Genomic DNA, 27,068 nt, shown 5'->3' on the forward strand with positions numbered 1-27,068 from the left:
GCATTCTAAAGGAATTGCGCGATTTCGTCCCTCAAGTTAATTTTCTGTAAACCGCAATTTTCGAGGTTGGAGTTTGCAATTTGGCCCTAGAGGCCGAATTTGGCTTTAGCGGCACTTGACTTGGACTTTCAAACATCCTCTCTCTTCCACCGAGATAGATAGGCACAAACTGGGGGTCCCTATCCAGGACGGGGATGGGTGTGCAATATGCACAACAAGAATGTGGTTAAAATGCTTTTGGACATATTTACTATTTTTAGCAATATGCTATTTTAAGTAAGTACTCTTTTTGGTAGGTTTCAATGGTCCTATTCAGAGGCTATTTCTGGCAGTGCAGTTTTCAGTACTTTTAGCCTTCAATTCAGCACATGGGAAAAGTATTTTTAATATATTTTAATGCCCCCTTTGGCCTAGGCGTGTGACATGTATTTTTTGTTATGACTCAAGGACGACTTGAGGTGATAAAGTATTATTTTAAGTCATAAGTCAAATTTGCGATATATTTCACTTATTCATCTTGGATGCCCCATTATACTTTATTGACATTTTTAATAAAGTATTATTTTATGTCATAAGGGTTGGGCGATTTATTGTTGAGGAAAAATACCTCATAAAGTGAAATATTAATAAGGCAAGATGGACGCCTTATAGAGAACAACGTTAATTTTATAATATATTTCACTTATCTACCTTGGACACCACATTATTATTTTATTGTCATTTTTATAAAGTATAATTGCTTCTATTTGAAGCTCGACTTGGAAAGAAGGGGAAATGAAATGCAAATTTCAAATTAAGGTGAAATTAGTTTGCATTTGGGTTTGGCATCCATTTGGAGGGAATGTAAATTTGAATTTGGAGACACCAAAGTTATAAATAAGTGTGTTGGGCTCTTGTTTTGGTATCCATGAATATTTTGAAACGAAGTGCTGCCGAATTTGTACTAGACTTGTGCTTTGCAGTTGAGAGCTTCCTAGCTTGTGCTAGTTTGTGCTTGAAAGATAGCACCTAGCTAATTGGAAAGACTATTTCTCATTCAGAAGGATAGATTGAGCTATATTGAGATGGATTTTATTGTTGCATTTTCAATTTTTTGAGTGTTGGAGTGTTTTCACGTTGTTGGATTGTGTCATGGTTGTAGCAGTTATTCATATCTCTCTGTAATGTCCTGTTGTGACCTTTTCACACTTCGCCCCACTGCAAATGGGGACCCCTCTTTCCTGCTTTCTGTGTGTTTAGGTTAGGGTTTTTGGCAGCTTAGTGGGCAATTTTGTGTTTCTCGTGCCCGAGTCTCGGAGTTTTGATCATGCCTAGTGTCATTTAGGGTTTTCAAAGTTATAGGATCAAGCATGTGAAAGTTGAGATTTTAAATGCGCCTAGTTTTGTCTAAGTGTAGACCTTTTGAGCGTCAACATGTTTTTTAAATGTTCACGTCGGTGATTTTAGGTGCTAAGGTGTTTTAAGACCTTTTGGAGTTGTTTTCTCGCTCCGAGGAAGTCATTCAAGTTGATTTTGCACTTTAGCCCGATAGGTTTCCTTGTGTTTTGCTCAAATTTTCGATAAATTTGCCTAGGTCTAGTTGAGTTTTATTGAGTTTTGAGGTTTCCTAGTGGTTTTGAGTGGAAAATCCAAATTCTAAGGGTTAAAAGATCAAAATTCCACACTAGAGGTGCTTTTCCCCTCATATTCGTTACTACCCATGGTTTTCCGCACTCAGAATCCAAACTGGACATGGATTTCCCCTGAAATTCATGCTTGCTCCATTTTTCCACCACTGTGAATCCACACTAGGGTCGATTTTCCCTTGAAAGCATTAAATTTTGACTAAGTGTTAGGATTTATCCTAACTACCCACGTTTTTCCACTGGGGAGTGTGGATGGGATTACGGATGACGTTGTATTGATTCCACACCTGGATCGATTTTCCTCCAGGACTTTTGTGACAAGTTTTTGAGGATTTTTGTGCAGACACTCTTTCCTGACTCAAGCCGATTTTCCATGAGAGAGTTTTTAAATATTTTGAGTCCGGATTTTCATCCAGACTGGGGTCGTTTTTCCACCAAAGGTATTTTTGTGTGAATGACATAATTTTAAGTGGAATTTTCAATCCTTACCTAGATCGATTTTCCCCTAGACCCCATTTTGTGCACACTTGATGAATTTTGTTAGGGAATTTTATCCCTACTAGGATCGATTTTCCCCCAAGGGGTTGTTTTGATGATTTTAAGTGGTTTTGGATTAAAAAAATTAATCCTTGCTCAAATCGATTTTCCCCAATAGGCCAATTTTTTTTTTAAAATTGTAATATTTTAATAAAGTGAGCCCCATTTAATTGTTTTTTAATGAAAATCAACGATTATTTAAAATAAATTAAGAAACAATTAATGATTTGCAATGAGCGTTTAATGTTTTCAACCTTCTAGAAGCAAATCGGTTTCACTAGGGAAGTATAAGAACAAGTATTTTTATCCCACATTGCTTGTGTGATGAAAGTTGATGGTGAAAGCAAGTTCAAAAGGGAGAGAGCCAGCATTATTTAATTATTGAGTTTGCTAAGTGTATCCATGCTAAGGACAATTTTCTCCCTAGTTGGCGATTTTGGAGGAAGTGTTCAAGTGAAGTGATTGATTGAAGACTATTCTTGCTGCCATTTTTCCTCATTGCCATTTTTTTTTTCAGCTTGGTGACATGTTTGGTGGCTGTCATTGATGACTTAGTGCCACGATTTTTTGTGTGTATGGCACCATTTTTTATTAAGTAGCGATTTTGTGTAAGGAGTTTTTACTTCCGACTAAGGGCGCTTTTCCTTGATGCTGCCATACTTTGAAGGCATTTTCAAATTTGCGTGATTGGCGCCATAGTTGGAAAATTTCGATTTTGGTTTTGCAAGTGTTTGGTGCCATATTTTGGTGGATTCCCTTCACACTTGGTGGCTGCCATTGTTCCCTACCTGCTGTGATTACTTCAGATCTAAGTATTGACGCCATTGTTGCAGCTAGTGTGACCTCCATTGTTGGTTGATCATCGATTTTCAGACTTATACCTTGTTGCCCAACCAACCACAACTTCATCGATTTACATTTGGAGATATTTTGGAGGCATTTTGGGATCATTTTCAGACCATTTGAGGGCTGTCACAGGTCTGCAACTTCATCATTGGCTGCTTGTCCTCAGAAACATAACTTTTACCAGCCATACCTATGTTCCCGAGTTTCATTGTTTTCGTCATCATGATTGATTTTCATCGAGTTTGTGCATATTTTGAATGATTGCAACATGTTTTGAGAGGTTAATTTGTATAGTTGCAAGTTGTCTTCAGGTTTGTTGGCAGCCATTGTTGACTTCGGAAGGTGTCCTCAAACATAATTTTGTGTGAAAACACAACCTTTCACGCCTTTCCTTAGTCATTGTTGATCTGGTATACTCCTTTGCACTTTGATTTGCACGAAATTTCTAAGTATAAGGAGGTGTTGATTTCATTAGGGTTTGAAACCCTGACCTTGTCACATTTTGTATTTAAATTGTTGAAATCTATCTAGAGTGTGGATTATTTTCTTGATTTCCATACCCTAATTAGTCTAAATCATTAAGAAGTCATGAATTTTATTAGGAATATTTTATTTTCCTAAGTTCTAACTTCAAGCTTCGTATAGGTGCGATGTCAAAGTCCGTACGTAAGGAAAGGAGAGAACAACAGAAGATACTTGAAACTGGATTCTATCTTGAGTCCAAGATGTCATCCAGATGGAAGGAGATTACATATACGAACATGCATTTCCTAAACCTGAACTAGATGCAATAGCGGATGTTCGAAATTGGAAGCCAAATCCCTTCCCCAGCTTATGTGAATATTATGAAGAGTGGCATTTTTCAAACCGCTGGATTTCCACAGTCCATACAGTGCAGTGAGCTTATCCTGGAGTGTGCACGATGTTACGATCCTCGCTCCCGAATGATCAAGACTCCTAAGGGTGTCGTCATTGGCTACCTTGTTGAGGATGAGATTGCTGAAGTGTTTGGAATTCCACGTGGAGCAGACATGAAGGATATAACTAAAGATGAATATGAAGACCGATATAAGAAGAAAATGGATGCGTGTAAGACCATGGTGAATAAGGAGTGGATGATCGAGCCTAGGCCTCATCATTCCAAGGCTCCCAAGACACTCATGTGCACAGATTTCAAAGAGGAATATAGTGATTTAGTATTCCTGCTTAACCGAGTGATGGGGATGCCGCAGGGTGCAATATACGATGGATGGATGTTCTATTTCATCCAGGATTGTTCTAAGAGGAACATTGATAAATTGGTCTAGAATCATAAGTGACAATCTGGACTTTCAGCTGAGGAATGTGGAGCGGTCCAAGTCATTCGCCATGACTTCCTACTTGGTATACCTACTTGCACGGTTTGTTACATACAAAGGACTGATATGCAGAGGTGAAGTTGGGAATGGGCAAGGGCAATTCAGGAGCTATGAGTGCTATCCATAGTTGAACATGTATAGAATTGAAGATTATAAGAGAGTGAATGATGTATTCACAATGTACATCACGTCGATGCTGCAAGGCGGAATCCACAGGAGGTTGTCCAAGGAGGAAACGGAGCTGATAGAGAAATATGGATCGTGGTATATTCAGTTTCCCACTTTCACATACCTCAGGATTCATGGGTTTCAATCCGAACCCTACAGGCTTCCTAGGTATCCTTTTGACAGAATGATCTTGTTGGAAGTGGTGAGACAGCTTCCGGAGTTTGATTCCATTTAGAAAGAGAAGCACAAGACGGGCATGGCATTCCCTATTTCAATTGGGAAAATGTTGGAGGTTTGCCAATTTGCCTTGGCCACCAGCACTGCAAGTGAGGAACTTACATTCTATCGATTTGCAACCTACAAGAAAAGAGAAAGATTTGATCCAGATAAGAAAGTTGGAAGGGTCAGGGGAGAGAAATTCATCCACAAGGTAGACATAGAAGATTATTGGGCCAACCTGATGGACGAGAAGGCAGAGAAGAGACAAATGTGGTCCAGAATGTTAGTGGATTTCATGAGGAAGTGTGGACTTTTCCTCATTCCTGATTAGGTGTTAGATGACAGAGATCATACGCATCCACAGTATGAAAATGAAATGAAGAAGGTGATCTTATTGCTTAATTGGTCAGAATCAGAAGAGATAGATTTGAATGTATTGATGAGAGAGGTCTTGAGTTTCTCCCGAGCATGGGTGGATATTCAGATGAATAAGTTAGTTCATATGGGTGTTTCCTTCACTTATGAAAAGATGAAACCAGAGGAATCCGCTTTCGAGGATGATCAGAGAACTATCAGTGATGTCAGGATTCACGTGGATGAGGAGAGGCAAGCTCCCAAGAGAAGGAAGAACACACCAGGAGAAGTCAAGGCTAGAGGGAAGAGGATTGAGGAGGTCAAGAAGAAGAAACAAAAGACTACCATTCCTTCACCACCCCTTAGTGTCTCATCAATCAAAGAAGTTGAAATGACAGAATAGAACAAGGAGACCCAGCAATTCGCCAACACAGTAATATTACTAGAGAATATTCAGAATTTACATGCCACAACGACATCTACTCCACTGAATGAGAATGATGATCATTCGGGATCCCCTACTGTCCTTTTGGAGGTTAGTTTGGGAAATGATGTATATGATTAGACCGGGAACAATCCTGATGATGATGATGATGTTATCTCGGCATTGAGAGGGCTTGATCGAGAGATATGTCTCGATGATGGTATAGAGATGGCCGCTATTCCTAATTGGCTGATGAAGAGTATGGAGAAAAGTAAGAAAATGATAGAGGTACAACCTATTGATGATATTGATGACTACTTAGCTAGGAGCAATAAAGAGCCAGAACCCAAGAGAGCTGAGATTTTGTCACACGTGGCTAGATATGAGACAAGAATGCAGATTGGGCAAGTGGTTGTTCCTATTGGAGGTGTAACGACGGACATTGCCACTCCTATGGATTTCCAGATTACTTTAGTTGCCCTTGGCCGTACTACAAGAGAGGAAGAATTTCAGGAGGTTGGTGATAACCCTAAGGCAATCAGTGCGAGATTAGATAGAGAGATTGAAGAGAAAGAGAAATACAGAGAAGAGAATATCAGACTTAGAGAATACATTGCAAGGATAAGGCGTGAGAATCCCACCCTTATTTCCCCTATCGCAGTTGATCGTGGACTACATTCACACTATGAGGCAACGAGAGATACGCTCTCGGAGGTGAAAAAATGGATTTAAAGTGCAAGAAAACAAACGAATGATTTCCTTACTCGGTTTGTCCAGGCATATGACAAGACGATAGGGCTCATGTTCAAAATCCAGTATTTGGAGGGAGTTTGGGAAGAATTCAGGCCTATCCAGGAGAAGACTATTCCACGCCTCAAAGCTTTGAAGAAGATTCCCCAATCCACATTGATCAAGGAGAATATTGTGCACAATGGAGACATATATGATTTCCATGGCTAGTATTGTTCGTTAGCCATGAAGAAATCAACTTTTGAGAACGCCCAACTGAGTTGTACAAAGATGGAAGGATCAATTCATGACATTCAATTGAAGATCCTTACCTCAATTGAGGAGTTATTGGGTGTTGATGTCAATGATGCTAGTGGTTTACACTTAGCTGAATTAAGAGACAAGAAGAAACTTATGTACTTTTGCCAGCTGGACTCTTTGAAGAAGAGTCAGGTGGATGATTTGGTCTCTTTGTTGATCGATGTTCATATTTCGTAGAAGCTCATGCCAGATTGGGAGAACACTTTGGATGCTTGTTCCGATGCGTTGGACGTGATTTATTTACATCAAAATATCTTACCTAGCATTTCCATGGAGGAGTTAGATTCTGTGTTGGCTAGATTCTTGGAGTATGCTAGGAGAGAGAGAGATGTAGGGAGGAATCTTCTAGAAGATTCCCTATTTGATGACTAGGTATCTTTCTATTGGGCCATATGTTGGTGGCACCATTTTTATGTAAACCCTAATTAGGGCAATTCTAGGGTTTTGTTGGCATGATCTTGGCCCTTGATTTAGTTTTAATCTTGGCCATCCATTTTGTATGAGACTCTATCATTGTCTCTCATTTGTAAGAGAGTTTTTGTAGAATTGTTGGTGTATACTGCAACTATTTGATCTAAATCATTGTTCAATTTGTTGGTGATTTTGCTCTTCAAATGTTGTCTTTGCATTCATGGTTCTCAATTCCTCCAAGTTAGATTAGAATTTGTTTTCATGTTTGTTAGGTTGAGTGGAAGATTTGTTGAATATATGTGTGGAATCATTAATCCATACCACTAGCCTCTTGCCATTGGTAAGTGCGTCGTGCGTGGTCAACTGGAAATTTGAGTAAGCTTAACTTCAATTATTATGCATCCCTTGACAAGCGTCAACTTGGATGGTGTCAATGTGTGATGGTAATAGTTTGAAAATCAATAAGTATACTTCAGATGATTGCACTAAGCTTGTGTCAATACCTGTTTGTGAGACCTTGCCTAGTTCGATTCCACTAGATTTGTTCATTATTTCCTACATTCCTCCACTAAATTTGTTCATTATTTCCTACATTCCTAGGCTTAGAATAGATTTCCTGAACCCTATTCCCTTTTGCCACTTTTTTAGTAAGAATTAAGTCCAAAGCTACATTGCTAAATCTTAAGTTGTCAACACACCTATTCCGCATTTTCATGATCAAAGAAGATAATTCGAACATTTGTGTAAGTCACTAAGTGAACACAACAATTCACATCAACCATTGAGTTACTCACTCGTCAAGATCTACCCGAAGTTTTGGGAGACAGGTTTTTAATCATTTCCCAGTCAAAATCGCGCAAAGAGGCTGAGGCGCCCGAAATTCACTTGCAGAGTGAAAGGTGTTCAAGAACAAAATCTTGCCAAAAGCTTAAATCGCCCGAAACGACAAAAGGCGAGTATAACTTGCAATTTAAAACTGAGTCGAATGAAGGCCAAACCTAAACCCATATTGAGCTCTGACGAAGAAAAAACACAATTCTCTGCCAAATGGGACCCTCTAACCATCTGCTTTAGCCTAGGAGGGCCAAAATAATAGGCTAAACCATCAAGACAGGAGCAAGCTAGAAAGGGGACATGTTGATGTGTGTTTTATGCACTTAACATTTTAGAATAAAATACCAAGGTAATTTACCCTCTCTTGAGCAAAATCACCTCAGATGCTAAGGGTAAGATCAACTAAAATGATTCCAAGGTTTCTACATGTCACTTATTGGCATGACTTTTCTCAGGATTTCTTGCTTACAAACTTCGAGTCCTTGGCTCAGAATGTTCGATTTTTACATCTTCTGCTTTAGATGCTACCCTAGCTTGGGTGAAACTTTGGGCTTCACCATGAAAACATGTGATTCTAGATGCTTTGCAAATTTCTAACTCGCGATTTGCGCTTCTGAGTTGTTTGTGCGATTTTGACTTAAGTCTAAAATACCCTCACTTAAGATTTTCAGGTGAAACAGTTGAGACGTGAAAATTTCATGAACACTTTAAGAAGACGCCCTCTTAGTCAAATTTTGGGCCATTCAAATGAAATGAGAGATTTTGGTTTTGTGCTTTGAGTTGAAAAGGTCCCCTGAGCTATTTTGTTTTCCTTAGGCATTCTAGAGCCTTCCATTTGTTTTACCAAGACTTGGGCTATGAAGACTTAGTTTGGCTGAAGCAAGTCCAGCGATTGCAATGGCCATGGTTCTCAAGTTTGGCTTTAATTTTCCCCTCTCATTGCTCCTTTCCCCCATAAGGGCAAACATACACGGGGGTCCCCGTCAAGGTTGGGGTGTGTGTGTCGAACGCACAACAGGGCTGTCTCGCTATCATTTTTGTAGGGGTATGTTTTCTTTTTCCAGCATTGGTGTGCGAAGTTGGATGTTTTCCGGTCTGTTTCTTAGATGTTGACTTTGGTAGAGCACCTAATTGATGGTTGCCCCCATAGTCAACTCATTTGGTTTAAGGCTTAGTCATTTTTAAAATTTAGTTGCTTATTGCATTTTGTCACCAACATTGAGATCACTACACATTTAAGAACTAATATAGCTTAAATTTATTGTTTTTTCAAAGGGAAGTCATTGCAAGTGAAAAATTTTGAAGCTCTGCTTCAATGGCCACTGTAACGCTCAATCCCACATAGGCTTCATTGCTTACCAGCCAATGTGAAAAAGTGAAAAATGAAAATAAACGAAAAATTAGAAGGAAAAGAAATATGAAAAGCAAAGAAATATCAAAATGATTGGCTTTGGGAATGAAGACACCTTTGTCGATATTCAAAAAGAAAATCTACCGGAAATAGAGCAATCTTTGTGAGCTTACAGGCGATAACCTCGTCAGGGCTATAGATGCTCGCTAATAGTGAGGCAATATCCAAGTTGCTTTTGAAGTTAGACTCGCCCTAAGTAGCTTTCCTTGACTGGACAATGATATTTCAACTTCCTTTAAGATAGAATGAACTTCATTGCACACATTTGCTTCTCAAAATTGGTTACTTTATTCAATTTGCGACCTCATTTTATTGTGAATCTATCTTTTGTCGTTTAGGTTGTTTTGTGGGGTATAAACTAGAGATTTTGGAGTTCGATCCAAATAGTCATCCTTGAAATGTTCAAGAACATTTCCAAGCCAAGTCGCCATTTGTTGTGCATTAAGAACACATCGCCTTGCTTCATAGGGAACCCCAAGTTTTTTGTTGCAATCTGCCTGTTCGTGAAGAGAGAGAGTTAGGCGTTTTAAGAGCCTAATTCAAAATCAAGCAATCAAACCTAAAATAGCACATTTTCATTAGAATTCCCAAATTTCACCAAGGCAGGGGCGTTAAGAGCAGAGTCTAAATTTGCACAAAACAACCAATCATGTCGAAAATGAACAAAGGAGCTCCAAGTCACATTTTAGCCTCTTGGGCTGAAAACCAAAACAGGTTCACAAAACTGGCTGATAAGCCGAAAGTGAAAGAAAAGTCTACATTCGCTAGATCCTTCATTTGCTCGAAAAAGTCTTTCAAGATTCAAAATCGTGAAAAAGAGTCTTTCTGGCCGAAAATGGCAAACAAGTTCACATCGCATGTTGTCGCCTAATATGCCGAAGAAACCAAAACATAAAGTTCGCAAAATGACCTTATAGGCCAAAAAGATAGAAAAGAGGCCTCAACTGATATTGTGCAATTCGTAAAATGTCGATTTTGTGAAGGAGAAAAGAGGAAATCGTGCGATTTGTAGAAAAATCGCGAAGTTTGCAAACACTAAACCTAATCGCATATTTTCTTGCCAAAATACCGAACTTTTTAAGTGCTTATGAAATCGCACATCTTCGTTAAAAACCCCGAAATTGCTAGGACAAAGGAGATCTTAAATCGCACATTTCTATCAAAATGACTTCTTAGGCCGAAAACCAAAAAATGTCTAAGTCACACAAAAAGGCTCATTTTGCCAACAAACTTGGAGAAGGTGAAAATCGCGCTATTGAACCCATATAGGCCGAAAATGATAAGCATGCCTAAGTTGCAAAAAAGGCTCATTGAGCCGAAAATCATAACAATATCCAAGTCACGCAAAATGAGTCTATAAGCCGAAAATGAAAACCAAGTTTTCTAGGTCAAGCATCACAAGATCACGCAAAAGCTTCAAATGGCCGAAATGGAGGTTCAAGTAAAGGCATACATTTTGGCTTTATAACTCGAAATCGGAAAACCAAAGAGCTCCAAATCGCGCAAATTCACCTTATAGGCAAAAATTGGTTGGGAAGCAAAAATATCAGTGTCTCACAAACCAGTCTAATAACCCGAAATTCGCAAAGGGGTGTTTAAAGGAAGTAAAAATTGCTCATTTTGAACAAAGAACCCGTGTTTTGCAACTAATGAGGAAAAAGTGCTAAGTCAATGAGAACTCTCACAAAAAGGTCAATTCCCCGAAATTAATGTCGGGTATTTTAAAACGTTTAGAAGTAAAATCACACAAAATGAACTAAATGCCCAATTTGTTTTAAAACAACAAAGAAAAAATCACACATTCTTCAAATTCAGCGTATATGTTTAAAAAGTCGCCATTTTGACCTTAAAACCCTAATTTCACAAGGGACGTTTAGAAGATAAATTTAAATTTAATTTTTCACAATGATTGATTCAGGTCAAAATTGATTGCTTGCAGATAGTGATCAACACCAGAAGAGGAAACGCAAGAACGCGCCACAGAGCGCAAGACAAAGCACGGGGAAGCGCGCCACAACTTGAACCACAAAGTTGAGATCCACCCTCAAGACTAAAGATAAAAGAACACTCAAAATGTGCAAAGTCAAAAACACAACTGCAACTAATTCCAGAAAAGTCAATTTAAAAACTGAAATGCTTTATTGTACATGACTGCCTGTGGGCCCCGTTCAAGATATTTTAAAACAAAGGAACACAGGTTAGTTATTTCCCACCTACCTGATTAACCAAATTGATGTCAAATAGTGGTCCGTAGCTAAGGAGAGTGGTTGGGAGGATAACTGAGGATTAAATGGGCATGGGTTAAAGCCGCCAAGTTCTAGAAGGCAGATTAGGACTGTTAAATGCAGTCAATCCTGGCCTTTGGTTCAATTTGTAAAATCTATAAAAGGTAGTATGCCTCTCATTGTAAAGGGTTAGATAGTTAGAATAGGTTAGACTGTTAGAAGGTTAGAATTTAGTAGTTAGGAATAGAGTAGATCTATTGCACAAATTATTGTAATGACAGCCAAAATCAATATATGAACATTGAAGTATGGTGTTTGTTATCTTGGTTTTCTTTTGTTTGCATGGTTTCCTTCAGCAAGTTTAGATAGATCCTTTTGATGTGTAGGTATTTGATGGATTCGGGTTCATACCATTGGGGATATGCTAATTGTGTACCCCTGTGTATGGTTAGTTTGAGCCTTTAAAATCGTGCTTAGTTCAATTGCAGGTGTCCATCTGAGTTGTGCCAGAATTGGGGTGTTTAGGCATGCACCTGCAGTCTGAAAATCTTCTAAGTCTCCCTTGAATATTGCACCGTTCTTGTGAGGTTGTGAGTTATTCTAGCCAAGCAGGGATTGGTTATCTCGAATCCGTCTACTCACACACCAGTATTGTTAATTTTAGGTCTCGTAACCCTATCCTTTTGCATTTATTTTTCCCGCAACATCTTAGGATGCAGACCAACTTGTTGAAAACGTAAGGCCCCTTGTGCTCCCAACAAAACACATCAACCGCTGAGTTATCCTACAGTCATGAACTGACATTTGGATTCTTGAGGTTGTCCCCTTTGATCAACTAAAACAGCATTAGGGATTCCTTATACAAGACTGGATAGGATACTCGACAAAACATTCTATTTTGCATTGATTGGAGCAATACGATTTTAGCCACATTAACAACACCCCTTTATCATAATAAAACTAAAGCCTACTTGGTCATCCACAAAGGCACCTTGCCAGCATAGACCAAGTGAATTATCAGCACAATTTTTGAGAAACAATTTTCCTATTTACAATAAAAAATGGGGGCAACTTTCCTCTAAGTAGAGAGGAAACAATGACACTGGTCATAACTCAAATCCTGTTTCATGACTTGTACAGTCATATAGTGAAATGTCCAGTTTAATATATTATACATGTACAAATAACTATATTAAGTGATTATACTCATGCTCGATGCTCAAGCACTCTGTATGATGCCTTTGCATGTCATGCCAACAATAACTTTCTTTGTATTCTAGTTAATTTGTTTAATTATTTATATAATTTGTTTGTTAACGCTCCTGGTTCGACCCTGCACACAAGCACACATCATTGTTCCTTGCAAGATTTTGTTCAACATTGATTCCTTCACTTTAGCTGTTAGGAAAACCAACAAAGTTGTGCATAGCAAACTTTTACTTGCACCAAGGGTAAAATTCTTGTCATCATTCTAATACCAAGTGATAAAATGGCACAGGATTCAATCAATTCTTGTAAGTGATCCACGTATAGAAATAATTTCAATCTACTCTCTACTCGAACTTTGCTTTAGCTGGAAACTAACTATAAAATATTGTAATTAACAATGCTCTAATACCACAACAGTAACAGACCCAAAACCAATGTAATTGTGATTCAAAATGTCTAATGCTAATTTTTTCATGGTTATTCATTCCTCAAAGAAAAACCTTCCCTGACAGTCATTTACAAAGATGGAAAATTGCAAACAGTTACAGTGAAGCATTGAAATGTAACATTTGAACAGTTTTGGTTGTTGACAATGTGCTATTTCAAGAATAATTGTAGCCATAGATTGCCTTTATCAACATTAATATCACAAAAGAAAAATTAGTAATTACTTATTCATTGTGTTAAATTTCCCTATGAAGTATTATTATACTTTTTCTTCAGATTCCTCTTGTTTTCATGACCAGAAAACTCAGCAGACCTTGGAACACATTCTGCTGTAAGATTCACCATTGGTAAAATTCAAGTTTCAAACTAAAAGCAATGTTATGGATATTTACTGCAAGAATGTGTGATATCAAGAACTTTAATATGTTGCGTTGAGACTGTAAATAAATCATACAACCAACAAACAGCAACCTCAAAAGGAGCAGCTAGCCACTTAATCTCTACGAGTCTACACAACCCACTCTGTTTCTTTTATTTCCCTCAATACAATGATATATAATTATTTTAATTTCACTCCATCACTCTAGCAAGTCTTTGACCATATGATATTTAAATTCATAGTTTTATAAATAACTTAATTGAAGCAACTGCAATTAAGTAATCACATTGACTAACAAAGCCTCGGGGGTATAAAAGATATAAACTAAGGTAACATAGTCGTCAAATGATTCTAGTTAACTTGAAAAATATCCATGAATGATCAGACACTAAATTCATGAAATATAGAAAGAATATTTTAATCTAGAGCTTGAAAATACTTAATCTGCCAATTCGAGAGTAGGTTGCAACTAGTTTAAATCTTGTAACACTAATATCAATCTCACAGTATCACTTTCTCATCACTTGTTAATTCTTGTGTTATATTGTTGTCAAAATAATCTGCATGATGCTGAAATTGACTTTCACAAATTTGCATGTGCAAAAGCCTTACATAGTCCATGGCAGGACTGGAAGATTGAATTCTAACAATTATCTGATTATTCCCTTCTAAAGCATCATTGCTATTTATACAGAGATTTAATTTAATTTATTTAATGTAGACATCTAAGCTTATACCAATATTGACTTGAACTTGAGATGTTGCAGGTTACCAGACTTTACAAGGACAAGGAACATGCCGAAGTGGAATTCACTGTAAGATATAATTCACTGATAAATAAATATTGCATGGATGTTTCCAGAAAATTTATGTTTAGTTAGCATTTTCTATATTGTTTCATAATATGCTGCCTGCCATAACTATGATGGGTGCTGCAGAAGTTTACATTAGCCCAACACGCACATTCTCAAGAAACTATTGATTAATCCTATTTAAAAAAATTCATCTAAAGAGATATGCAGTTCTTTTCTTTTCTAGATGGTCAGAATTGTTATGGTCATATGATGAGCAAAAGTCATTTCACCGTCAAATGATGAATGTATGCAACTTTGTTACCTATGATAATTTTTGTTGGCTAACAATTATGATATTTAAATGCACTTGAAGATTGGTCCCATCCCAGTAGATGATGGTGTTGGAAAAGAAGTGATCACTCGAATGACAGCAAACATGGCTACCAACAAAGTTTTCTACACAGACTCTAATGGAAGAGATTTTATAAAGAGGGTAAGGGTTTTGTCTCTATAGCTATTTTGAATTATACCTCTATTTTGTAATCTTCATCAGGCGTAAAAGTTCTAGGGCTTTTTTGAACTATACAGCATAAAAACTATGGTATTGTTGACGTGTATTTTGTAAACTATCAAACACAGAATAAAATACCTAAAGGTACCTTATCCTCTCTTGAATAAAGTCTCCGAATGCTGAAGATATCGCGAAAAGGATCAATCGGGATGACTTCAAGGTTCTTGTATGTAGGATCTCTACGTGTGGATAAGCTCTCTGTGGTATGATGTGATTTGCTGGAATCACAAGGGGACTTACGTTTGATGATTGAACTTCTGATTTGCTTTGAATATTGCTGGAACACAGGATTTTCACTAGCTTAGATTTGAAAAAAAAGGAAAAAGGACAAGGGCGAAGAGAGGATCTAATCCTAACACTAAGAATGCAAGAGCAATGAATGATCTTTGATGAAATTCTAACTAGGTCTTGTTTTGACATCGCAGGACCATCTCCACAAGGCTAGTGCGATCTTCGAAGGAAAGCTTTATGATGTTCAAATCATCACTGCAGGCATAGACACCATCAGGTTGATGCATATCAATGAAGAAGCGACAATTGAAGTTAAGCTTAGGCTGAATGATTCCAGTTGACTACACAAGGCAAGTCTGCAATCAACAAACTGCTAGTAGTATGGATATACGAATTTCACCATCAATCAAGCACATTTCTTCCACTCATCTAATAACATGAAATCAAATATGAGAAGTATAGAGACCATGCAAATTGTCGAATCGACCCATAAATTTCACCATTTCTTCAATGAAGTTACAAGTCTTTTACAACAACATCTTGGCAACAATCTTTGCCTTCTCTCTCTACTCTACTCTAATTGCTATTCTATCAACTAGCTAACTACTCTCTATTCACTAACTCCTTCCTACTATTTTCAACTCTCTAACTCCTTTACAAAATGAAATGCCAGGGCTTATATAGTGCCCTCAATACAATTCGATGGCTTAGATCAATTTGAGATCAATGGCCAGGATTCAATAATAAAAACCCTAATTAGGGTTTGTTACAACCATTACATAACATTTAATGCTTGACCAATGATAAAATTGTATTGCTTGGACACATGTCCTCTCTGAAAAATTCCACCAATGAATAGCCGAGGTAGGTACATCGAAATATGTGTCACCTCCCATGAGTTAGGTACATTGAATCTGGACATGTTGAGGTGGACTACACTGACTGGAGAAGTGATGACTAGGATGCCACCTCGTCTGACACTTGTAACTTGGTAGATATTCAGCTTGATGTTGTTGAGAAGCTAGCTTTAATTAATTCATCTGGAACTATCTGCTTCTTCAATGAACCCTTTGCTTTGACTTCTTGTGTCCTTGATTTGCAGGATGATGATGTACCTCGCCTTGGAATGCTGGATTGGAAGAGGTCGCCCTTATCTTGATGACGTTAGTCCCAAGAATGTCGTCCTTGTCGATGCTAGGCTAGATCGAAGAAGGTCGTCCTTGTCCTTGCTTGACCGTCCTTGATCTGGCTTGATTTTCCAACTCCGGGATCTCCATTTGATGCCTCCGGGATCTCCATTTGATGCCTACACAACATTTCAAAATTAGTAATATATCTTGAAATCTAAAAATTAAACTTTAAAAGGAAGATTCAAGATTTTAATTAGGAAACTTCATGATAAATCTTGAGTTATCATTTCCTAATTTAGGATTTTCAAAGCAAAATTTAAATCTTCAAAAATGGTGCCAAGGTGATTACGCCATACCTCCACTTGGGAATTAACTCTAAGAAATGATGTAAAAATAGGTGAATTTTGCCAGGCAAAGCGTAGATCAAAGCTCTCCCTTGGATAAAATGCACCTCCTTTAGCTTGAAAAAGAACTCCACCTTCCACTAGCTTCTTCAAGATCTGAAAATTCGCCTTCAAATGTCTTCAAAAATCTGGAAATTATCCTCCAATCTAGCTAGAAATTCGCCTCTCCAATAGCTTTCAAGATGAATTTCGCCCTCCACTAGCTTCTCCACACTTAGTAGAAATTCGCTCCACACAAGCTAGATTTCGCACCTCCTTCCTTGCTTCTCCAAATCGCACTTGAAACAATGAGTGAATGATTTGAATAATGAAAAACACACCCCAAATATATAGAGCGCTCACCATTCTATTTCCATGGGCCGACTTGGTGAAATAGGCCCCAAAATAGATAAAATTAATAAAAAGAAAAAGGCCGACTTTGCAAAAAATAATAGATAATACCGCAAGCGCCCTCTTTTTTGATTTTAAATTAATAATTAATTTCAAATGCCTTTATAATTAAAAATTTCGATTTTAAGGCTCAAAATTAATTATTAAATGCCATGCGCCATCATTAAATGTCAATTTAATTTCAAAATATTTCAAGGTTTTATCGAATTTGGCATTTAGTGCGATTTGAAGGATATTGGCGCCCAAGCATGGGAAAATAATAGATATCAACAAGATCGCTCTGGTCCCTTGGAGAGGGACAGGAGCGCCTATACCCTTTGGACCTCACACTTCTTGTTTTTTACGTCCAAGACCTCATTTTTGACGTCCAAGATGGCATTTTTATAGGAGTCTTGAGTTTAATTCTCTCGACCTTTAGGAAGAACATGCCTTAGGATATTTTCGCCCTGGTCCCTTGGAGAGGGACAGGAGTGATTTTGCAACTATGAGCTTACTTGTGTTTTGCTAGCCTTCGAAAATTATCTTCAACGGATCGATCACGCCCCTTTTCATTCATTTCAAACATAAAACTTGCTTTGCCTTTGCCCGAAGTTTGTCTTGTGAGAAAATCGCTCTGGTCCCTTGGAGAGGGACAGGAGCGAACTTGTTACTTAGGCCGATTTTCTTCATTGAAGTGTACTTAAGTTATATTCAACGGATAAAACATACTTCCCTTGACCTCTTCAAATCGCGAAATCACTTAAATTTGGCAAGGATAATGCAAATTTGGAATTCAAGCTCCGGTCCTTCAGTGAGGGACAGGAGCGATTTTGCAAATCCAAGCTTATCCGTCCTTTGTTAGCCTTCCAAATTATATTCAATGGATAAATCATGTTTTCCTTGGTCTCTTCAAATCATAAAATTGTCTTGATCCTGCAAGAACAGTGCAAATTTGAAATTCAAGCTCCGGTCCTTCAGTGAGGGACAGGAGCGATTTTTGTCCTCAAGGCCAAATCACTACAATTTTCATCTCAAATTTTCTTTGCTAGGGAAGATTTCACCTTACTTCATGCTATGAATAAAAGTTAATGTCCAAAAAAGGTCTAAAATTGTGCATATAAAGAAAAGTGCTCTGGTCCTTCAGTGAGGGACAGGAGCGAATTTGACCTTCTAGGCAAAAAAAACTTCATCATTTCATTGTCAAGTCTGGATGCTCTATCATGCTCATTTCGTCCTTCATTGTGTCTTTGATGTTTCAATTTGACCAAACAAGGCCAGGAATGGCTCAAATAAGACTTTTCGCCCTGGACCCTTGGTGAGGGATAGGAGCGCTTTGCCTTGGTCCCTTGGAGAGGGACAGGAGCGAAATTCGCTCTGGATCCTCACTGAAGGACAGGAGCGAAATTTGACTTTTTGAACTCTCTATCAGGATAATTTTTATGGAATATAACATTTAAGTATAAGAAAGAAGAAACTTACTTTAAGTTATATTCCATATATACTTTCAGGATGTTTGAGAGTGGTTTGAGACCTCCAGGAGTTATATTGCAAAATCTAGTTTTTGGAGGTTTTTCAGTTTCCAGACTTAGTCAAATTTCAAGATCAGGACTTTTAGACTTAGCCAAATTTCAGGATCAGGACATCACTCAAGCCGGACTTGGTATCCCATTGATCTCCCCGACAGCACTCAAAATGCAAAGGCCAACTGACAAAACCCTAAAAAAAACCTAGAAAACAAACCCTAAAAAGCAAAAAGCAAGGGTCCCCATTTGCAATGGGGCGATGTGTGAAAACGTCACAACAGGTATTAACATTGTCATCCATGGAAACAGAGCACAAATATCGAAAATAAAATACGGGCAATGGGTCTCTTTTGCTTCAATGTCCTAACTACAAGAAGATGGACCATATGAACTATCTCTCAGGGAAGATCAGACAAAACCTATTCATAAAAATGAGGAAGGAATCAGTAGTCAAAGTTACCAAAAGCTTAAATTTGAAAATGTTCTTTTTATTAGAAAAGTAAATTAGGATTATTGTTACTAAATAGGAAACATAAATTCTTGATAATGGATTTATCTCAGTTAGGCAGCTTAAGCCTATAGCATGTCCCCACCCCTAGACACTATTAAAAATGAAACTTGATGGTGTTGTATTTGGTGATTTAAAGTGCAAACCAATCCTACTCTATGCCAAGCATGTAGGGTGGGAAACTAATAATCATGTTTTACAGCCACATCAATAGATGTGTCAATACAATGTGCATGGATTGCAAGAAGCCCACCATTCTCAATGAAATGGACACACTGAAATCCCAAGGGTCTAAGATTATTCCCTATGAATGATTGACATCATATTCAACTATACATCGAGTAACAATGTTCATGAGCAAAATCACCTACTCTAGTCTCATCCTGAAAAGATTCTTCAGATATGGTTCCATCAAGCAATGCCATGAGAGACCAAAATGGCATAGATAGGTTGTCAAGATGGCTTGAAAAAAGGAAATTCTTTTTTAACCCCAGCAACCACACCTGGTTGTGTATCACATAATTGCAATTCAAAATGACAAATTTCCTCTAGTTTATGGCTAAGCTTATTGGCAAGTAATTCTCATAAAAGGAGATGATGTTTCTTATTCTCAGAATCTCCACCTTTGGCTCACCTCATGAATCTAATAATGTGCCATTATAAGATTTGCATACCATGAGCACATTCCTTTGAGGTATTTTTCTCAAACTATTCGCATGCCTTGTCTATGATTCCACATTTTGCTTGTGATTTTTCCATGCTAGCCATGATTGCTAGAAATCATTAGACTTGTGCTTAGATGGACGTCCTTACATTGTTTCAAATCTTTCATTTCAGCTTGGAGGCATGAGAGGACACTAGCATAGGAAATGCCTATGAGTTTCTAAAGCCTTTTCAACAAATCTGTTGTGTGCAAATCCATGCATCAAGAGCACACCATAAGACCACATTTATTTAAGACATTCCTTCGAATAGTTCACATGTCATGTCCATGCTTCCATTTTGCATGCAGGTCTGGCAAAGTAGTCACAACTATGACATTTGACAAAATCTTCCCTATTGTTATGCTTTGATTGATGTTGCCTCATTAATACCGAACGTTCGATGTAGTACACATTATTATAGTGCAAGCCTAATTTTCAAATTGTTTCATCTAGCATCACCAATAATTCCCACAAGAACATTGTCCATGTATAAAATGATGGAAATGGTTCACATCTCCGAAAACAATTTCTCTTATCATTATATTAGCAATGAATTTAGATGCAGTGTACCAATCAAAACATATTTGAAGGTTCTTAACAACTTTAACAGTTTTTCAAGAGGTCATTTTTAAGTTTTAACTTAACAAACCAAATGCAATTGCTAACTTTTCACCATGGTGGTAGATAAATAATTCGTTTTCCTCATTTCCACAACACTAAGTAGATGTCTTGAATTTAGAAATACCATACTGCCTTCATTCGTCATGCCAAAACTTTCCATTTTGGTGCAGCCTGGGAGATATTGGCAAAGGTTGTAGATTTCGATTTTACACCCACCAAGTGCATTTGTTAGAAAATTTCAGCAGCATTTTCAATAAATCCATTTGTGCATAACCTACAGACATGGCATCCATGAGATAACATTTCTTTGAGACAATCTGTCAAACATTCACTTGCAGTCATAGCATGTCGTCAGACCACTTTTCTCTAATGTATTTTGTCAAACAGTTGACATGCTTCATCTATGCTTCCTCACTTTGCCTAAATGTCTATGTGAGTGTTGTCAAAGGGTGAAGAAATCATTAAAACTCAAAATTCAAATTGTATCTGCTTGAAAGTTTCTAAGTTTTTTGAAAAATCCATTTTATGCTTATTCTGCAATCATTGCATGTTATGTGATATTTGTTTCAGCTGTTCATTTTATACAGTTCACATACATTGTCTATGCCATCACATTTTGCATGCATGCTTACCAGGGCATTTCCAAAAATAACATTTGACAAAATTGACCTTCGTTATATCTCAATGGATTCCCATACGCTAATCCAATGCTCCCAATTTGGTGCAAGGTTGGATGTTTCAGCTTTACAGCTGCAACTTGCATTTGCTTAAAGGTTTTCTAAGCCTTTCTAATGCATTTATCCCATCATTATTTCTGCTATCATCAGCTTCCATGAGATAAAATGTCTGTTGAGGAATTCAATCAAACATATTTATGATGCATTCATGTCTGCCATGGCACTTGCAATGCTGGTTCATGCTTCACATATTACAAGTAGTTATAAAAACCATCTTCATTAATGCTCAAAAGTCACAAGGTTCACAAGTTGTGAAAAATTGAGCATATTAGCAATTCCTTCTTTAATGCTCAAAAATAACAAGATTTACAAGTTGTGAAAAGTTGAGCATAGTAGAACTAGTTAGAAATTAAGGCAAAAGCGCATAGTTGATCCTCATTTTCTAATGTTCACCTTTTCAATATTAGAATTTGATGAAAATGTGCATAATTGAAGCCCAAATTCTAACTTGCTCGCATTTGGCAACTTCACAACCCTTCAATCTAAGCATTTATTCCTTTTGTCTAATTGACTTTGCAACTTGCTTTCGGCTCATCCGCTTTTTAACTTTGGAGAAATATTAATTTAATGATAAAGCTATGATTTTTGAAAAGATTTAATTAATCTTGCAAACAAATTAATAAACTTTCTGACAAATCTCAGAGGCCGTGCGAGAAAGAGGTATAACTTTTGACCGGGTCAATGCTTTTCCACAAAATTTTACCAAGTTGACGAAAATATAATTATGACCCAAAAATATAATTTCATTATGACTTAATAAAACAATTTAATCGTTTTCGTAATTTGGCCAACAAAAATTGAAGCTTTTAATATCTTAGAAAGCAAGAGGTGGGTTAACCCAAAAACTAGCCATGTTTGGCATAACACCATCAAGATCATCCCCATAAAACGGATTTGCATAAACCTTCACAATTTTTAAATTTAATTCTTTTTTTGCAATTTTCGTCAATCCAAATAGTTCAAATGGAACAATGTATAAGAATTTTCCAATCTGACACTAGACATAGAATTTGATGCAACCAACCTGTACCAACTAATTGAACTTGGATGTTTTGAGATAGCTTTGACAAATTATGAAGGCGAAACACAACTAAACTAACTCATGATGAAGGCTTTCATATGACAATTTTGACTATGCATACATCCATAAGCCTAGAAAGACTTAAGAAATGTGTGCTTTCGATATATTAAACCATATGCTTTGATGCAAGAAATTTAAAATCAGGTTAGGTAGAAACTGAAGTTACACACCTGAAGATAGTTGTCTATGGAAGAGTCAAGATGCTATTCTTGGATAAGAGTGAAGAGGATCAAAGGTGTGCTACATATCCTTGGTTTGGCATAGAAGCTACTTTTTGTGAGTAAATTAAATGATGTGGGTGTGCAGGTTCTCTTCTCAAATGGAGGATGTAATATGGAAATTTTGACTATGCATACATCTATAGGCCTAGAAAGACTTAAGAAATGCATGTTTTCGATATATTAAACCATATGCTTTGATGCAAGAAGTTTAAAATCAGGCTAGGTAGAAACTGCAGTTACACACTTGAAGATAGTTGTTTGTGGAAGAGTCAAGATGCTATTCTTGGATAGGAGTGAAGAGGATCAAAGGTGTGCTACATATCCTTGGTTTGGCCTAGAACCTACTTTTTGTGAGTAAAATAAATGATGTGGGTGTGCAGGTTCTCTTCTCAAATGGAGGATGTAATATGACGATAGGAACTATAGTGCTTGCTAGGGGTGTTTAAATAGACACTCCGTTTCAATTGGATGCATGCACGGTACAGTGCAATAGTTTTTTGGTTGATAAGAAGGAAAGAGTTTGAGAATCTTCATCCTCACCATTGGAACCTGTTGTGAGGTATTCACACATCGCCCCATTGCAAATGGGGACCCCTACTTTTTTTCTTCTCTCTAGGATAGTGTTAGATCCTTAGCTATTAGCCTTTGCATTGAAGAGGTATAGATTGTCAAGATGCCAGGAGTTAAGTAGATAGCCTTGTGTGAGGTGTGAAATAAATGAGTTTGTTAGCCTTCAGTAACATATTTGTCATGGATGAAGCGAAGTCCATCATGATTTCAACCAAGGAGTGATGAGAGATTGCTAGTCAAGGATGCTTCAAGTGCTCCTCTTTTGGAGCGAAATTCACCTCAAGTTCCCCTCTCTCAGAGTGGATTTCACTCCTTTTGTCTCAAGTTAAAGGTGAAATCATAAGAAAGGTGAGTTTTGAGGTCTTATAGTATATGGAGGCATAAACTAAGGCATAAAGTAATAAGACTCCACTCAAAAGTGCATTTTCAAGCTACTTCAAGTGCTCAAGGTTGAGGGCGAAAAACTTCAAGTGCTCTCTTGTGAGAGTGAAATTCACATCAAATGCCCTTAGTTGAGAGAAAAATTGTTCCTAGGATGCACCATGAGCCTAGTTTCAACAAACTTGAATGAATAGATTGAAGGAGAGAGAGAAAGAAATCACTAAGTGTCAAGTTTCAATCCACTTCGGGTGCATGAGCTTTGGAGCGAACTTCACTTCAGGTGCATCCACTTTGGAGCGAACTTCACTTCAAGTGCATAGCCTCAAGAGTGAACTTCGTGTGCATCCCATTTGGAGCGAACTTCATTTGTCTCTCTCTCAGAGCGAAATTCTACCTAGGACCTCATGTTGAGCATGCTATGACATATTGAGAAAATGAGAGTAAGTGAGCAAAAGAGAGTTAAAGTGTTGATTTGAAAGAACTTTAAGTGCTTCTCTAGAGGAGCAAATTTCACTTCATGTGCTCTTTGTGTTAAATTGGTGATCAGATTTGAAATTTCAAAATTATCTGACAGTTGTCTAGATTTCCCTCTAAAAGAGATTCAACTTGATTCAAACCCTAGGTTCAATTTGCTTTGTTAATGGTGATCTGTTGAATAGAGTGATCATGTCACAGTGATAGAATTTGCTCTAACTGTAACTGATGTAATGCAGATGGACAGGTGATATAATGTATGCAGAACAAGGAGTTCGATCTACTAATAATACCATATGAATCTGATATATTGGATGCAGACTGTATTTTAAGATGTTATCTTTTTCTTCTAATCGATATTCAGACGGAGGGAGAGATTGATGTTAAATACCTCATGTGATGCTTGCTTGAAACAACACAACCTTTATTCAACTATCACGTCTCTCCCCTAGAAACAGTTATGATTAAAACGACTAACTACTAATGTTAGTTAACATGTTAAACATAGAACCGATTCATGCATAAATCGATTTACATATTAATTATCATGAAGAATCAACTCAATTATAAATCGGTTCACATATATATAACATAGAATCGAATAATACATATTAGTCGATTCATATACAATAAATATTAATTAATTGGTTAACTAAGTTGTCTAATTTTGATTAGACAACTTAGTTGACTCAGACGGATTAGAAGATTACTTACCGACGCTAATCTTCAACACTCCCTCTTAGCTAGGGATGAATCTTACTCAAGATTTGAATCACATAGGTATCACCTCACTGTGATAACAAACAACATGGCATATCCATAGACATCACCTCATGTGATGCCCACCATTATGGCTTATCCACGGATATCACTTCACATGATATCCACCATAGAGATCTCCTCCTCAAATAATATCCACCATTATGGCTTATCCATAGATATCACTTCACATGATATCCACCATTATGGCATATCCATAGACATCACTTCATGTGACATCTACCATTATGGTTTATCCATAGATATCACCTCACGTGATATCAACCATTATGGCATAACCTTAGATATCACTTCACGTGACATCCACCATTATGTTTTATCCATAGATATCACGTGATATCACCTCACGTGATATCAATCATTATGGTATATCCATAGATATCACTTCATGTGATATCCACCATAATGATATATACAACCACTATTGTGAGATCATCACCTTACAATAATGGTGAGATGTACAAGTGTTCATCATTGTGAGATCGTCACCTCACAATGACATTCACCATGGCTCATCCAAAGGATAAACACACAAGTACAAGAAAATCATCACGGACTCTCTCATCTTATGTTTGTCATGGAGTCACACACATGACATTCACCATGAACCATATCAGAGGGTGAGAAAAGGGCTTACACCTCAAGTCTCTCTAAAAGAGAAATGCATTAATCAAGAGTTTACACTTTAAACATCTTTTCTTAAATATAAGAATACATTAGTGAATAGCATACCTTTCCACCATGTCTCTAGAAAGCCTTTCACATAGTATCTTAAGTGAATAGCATACCTTTCCACCATGTCTCTAGAAAGCCTTTCACATAGTATCTTAAGTGAATAGCATACCTTTCCACAATGTGATACTTGATCTTCACATGCTTTGACCTTTCATGAAATACAAAGTGGGAGTCTGCATCACTCTTGGTGTATTCCAAGCTCACAAAGTATTCATCTATCCAAGAATATCATCACCTAGAAGTCAGCATAAAGGCCTTCCAGCCTACATAAATCGGACTCCATCTCATGAATCATAGTCCTTTGACTGATCACTAGAGAAACCATCTTGACATGGTCCACTCCCTTTGAACCAATATAACCAAGATCCTCGGATATCAATAGAAAAACATCCTCTTAGCTGCTCCCTCTGTCACAGAAGCATCCCCTTCTCACGTGGTCCCAATCATGGAAGATATCTTTCTTTAGGAGACTCTTATCATCTGGTATGATCCTCATACGGTTGGAAGAGCTAGATCCAAAACCACAATGGATCTACTGTCATAAGATCGAGCCCTAGGCAGGAATATGATCATCTTGAGATTTAGAACAAATCCCCTTTCAGTATGCTCCCTCTCACTAAGAGAGCCCTCTTGTCTCAATCCTAGCTTTGTAACCCTAGATGCTATCATTACCAACACAAGTGCCTCTATGGCTTTCACAAGTGAGCTATTCCACCACTGCAGGTAGATATTTGTTTTATAAAAAATGAAAATGCAAAATCTTAGAATCTCCACTAAAGTCCTCTACATATTCCTCCTACATTTCAATCTCTTCATCACAAATAGAACTTCAAAACTCTATAGCCTAAAAAGCAACAGACTGTGATTCTAAAGATGTCCTAAATGTAAGAGACAAATTTCTCATAGTAAATTGAAGAAATTTAAAACACAAGATATCCAAATGCAGCTTGTCGTAAGCAAACATCTACTAACAAAGTTGTTTCACAAATAGCACCCATAATGTAATTCATGAATTAACAAAAAAACTACATATTGAATTCATGAACATTATTCAACCAAAAAAAAACTTATCTCCTTCAAATCAGAATATGAATCCATCTAAATCCTTTTGTGGAATAGTCTCACCAACATCCACAATGGAAGCTTGAGGCATAGTCCTGGTTGGGCATTTTATTGCGTAGTGACCATATTTGTCACATCTGAAGTATTGGATTTCTGAAATGTCCTTCCTTTTGTGTGTAGGAGCACCATTTGATTCCTCATCTTTCTTTCTTTTGGAGTGTCCTTTCCTACCCTTCTTCTTTGAGGAGTGTGCAGCAAGAACATAAATATCTTCATTTGTGGAGCTTTGGCCAATACCTCTTGTAGCCAATCTTGACTCTTCTTGAATGCAATCTATCTTCAATCGATCAAACTTAGGGAGTTTTGATCTTGCGCTTATCCCTTGAATAAATGACTCTCATGATGAAGGGAGACCATTAAGAGCCAACATGGTTAATTCTTTGCTATTGATAGTGTGTCCAATGGTAGAGAGTTATCTCTCAATTCAGTAATTCTCATGAAGTAAGACATGAAGGATTCTCCTTTCGTCATCTTGATGTGGTTAAGTTGTTGTTTTAATGCGAGAGCTCGACTTGTGTTGTTGATCTCATACATCTTCTCTAATGTCTTGAACATGTTACATGCCTCCATCAACTTGGAGATGATTGGCACAATGTGATCTTTCACAAAATCAAC

At 37.3% G+C, this 27,068-nt stretch overlaps 1 protein-coding gene across 2 annotated transcripts in view; it reads left to right on the top strand.

Moving 5' to 3' along the window:
• Positions 1 to 27,068, top strand: part of LOC131043302 (alpha-mannosidase) — a 228,837-nt gene that overhangs the window by 113,746 nt on the left and 88,023 nt on the right. For both annotated transcript variants that reach the window (XM_057976493.2, XM_057976492.2), the window contains 2 exons: positions 14,265 to 14,312; positions 14,665 to 14,784. In XM_057976493.2, coding sequence (XP_057832476.2) covers positions 14,265 to 14,312; positions 14,665 to 14,784 — 168 coding nt within the window. The remainder of the gene's footprint in view (positions 1 to 14,264; positions 14,313 to 14,664; positions 14,785 to 27,068) is intronic.

This window comes from Cryptomeria japonica, chromosome 5 (genome assembly GCF_030272615.1).
Source record: "Cryptomeria japonica chromosome 5, Sugi_1.0, whole genome shotgun sequence".
NCBI classification, from domain to species: Eukaryota; Viridiplantae; Streptophyta; class Pinopsida; order Cupressales; family Cupressaceae; genus Cryptomeria; species Cryptomeria japonica.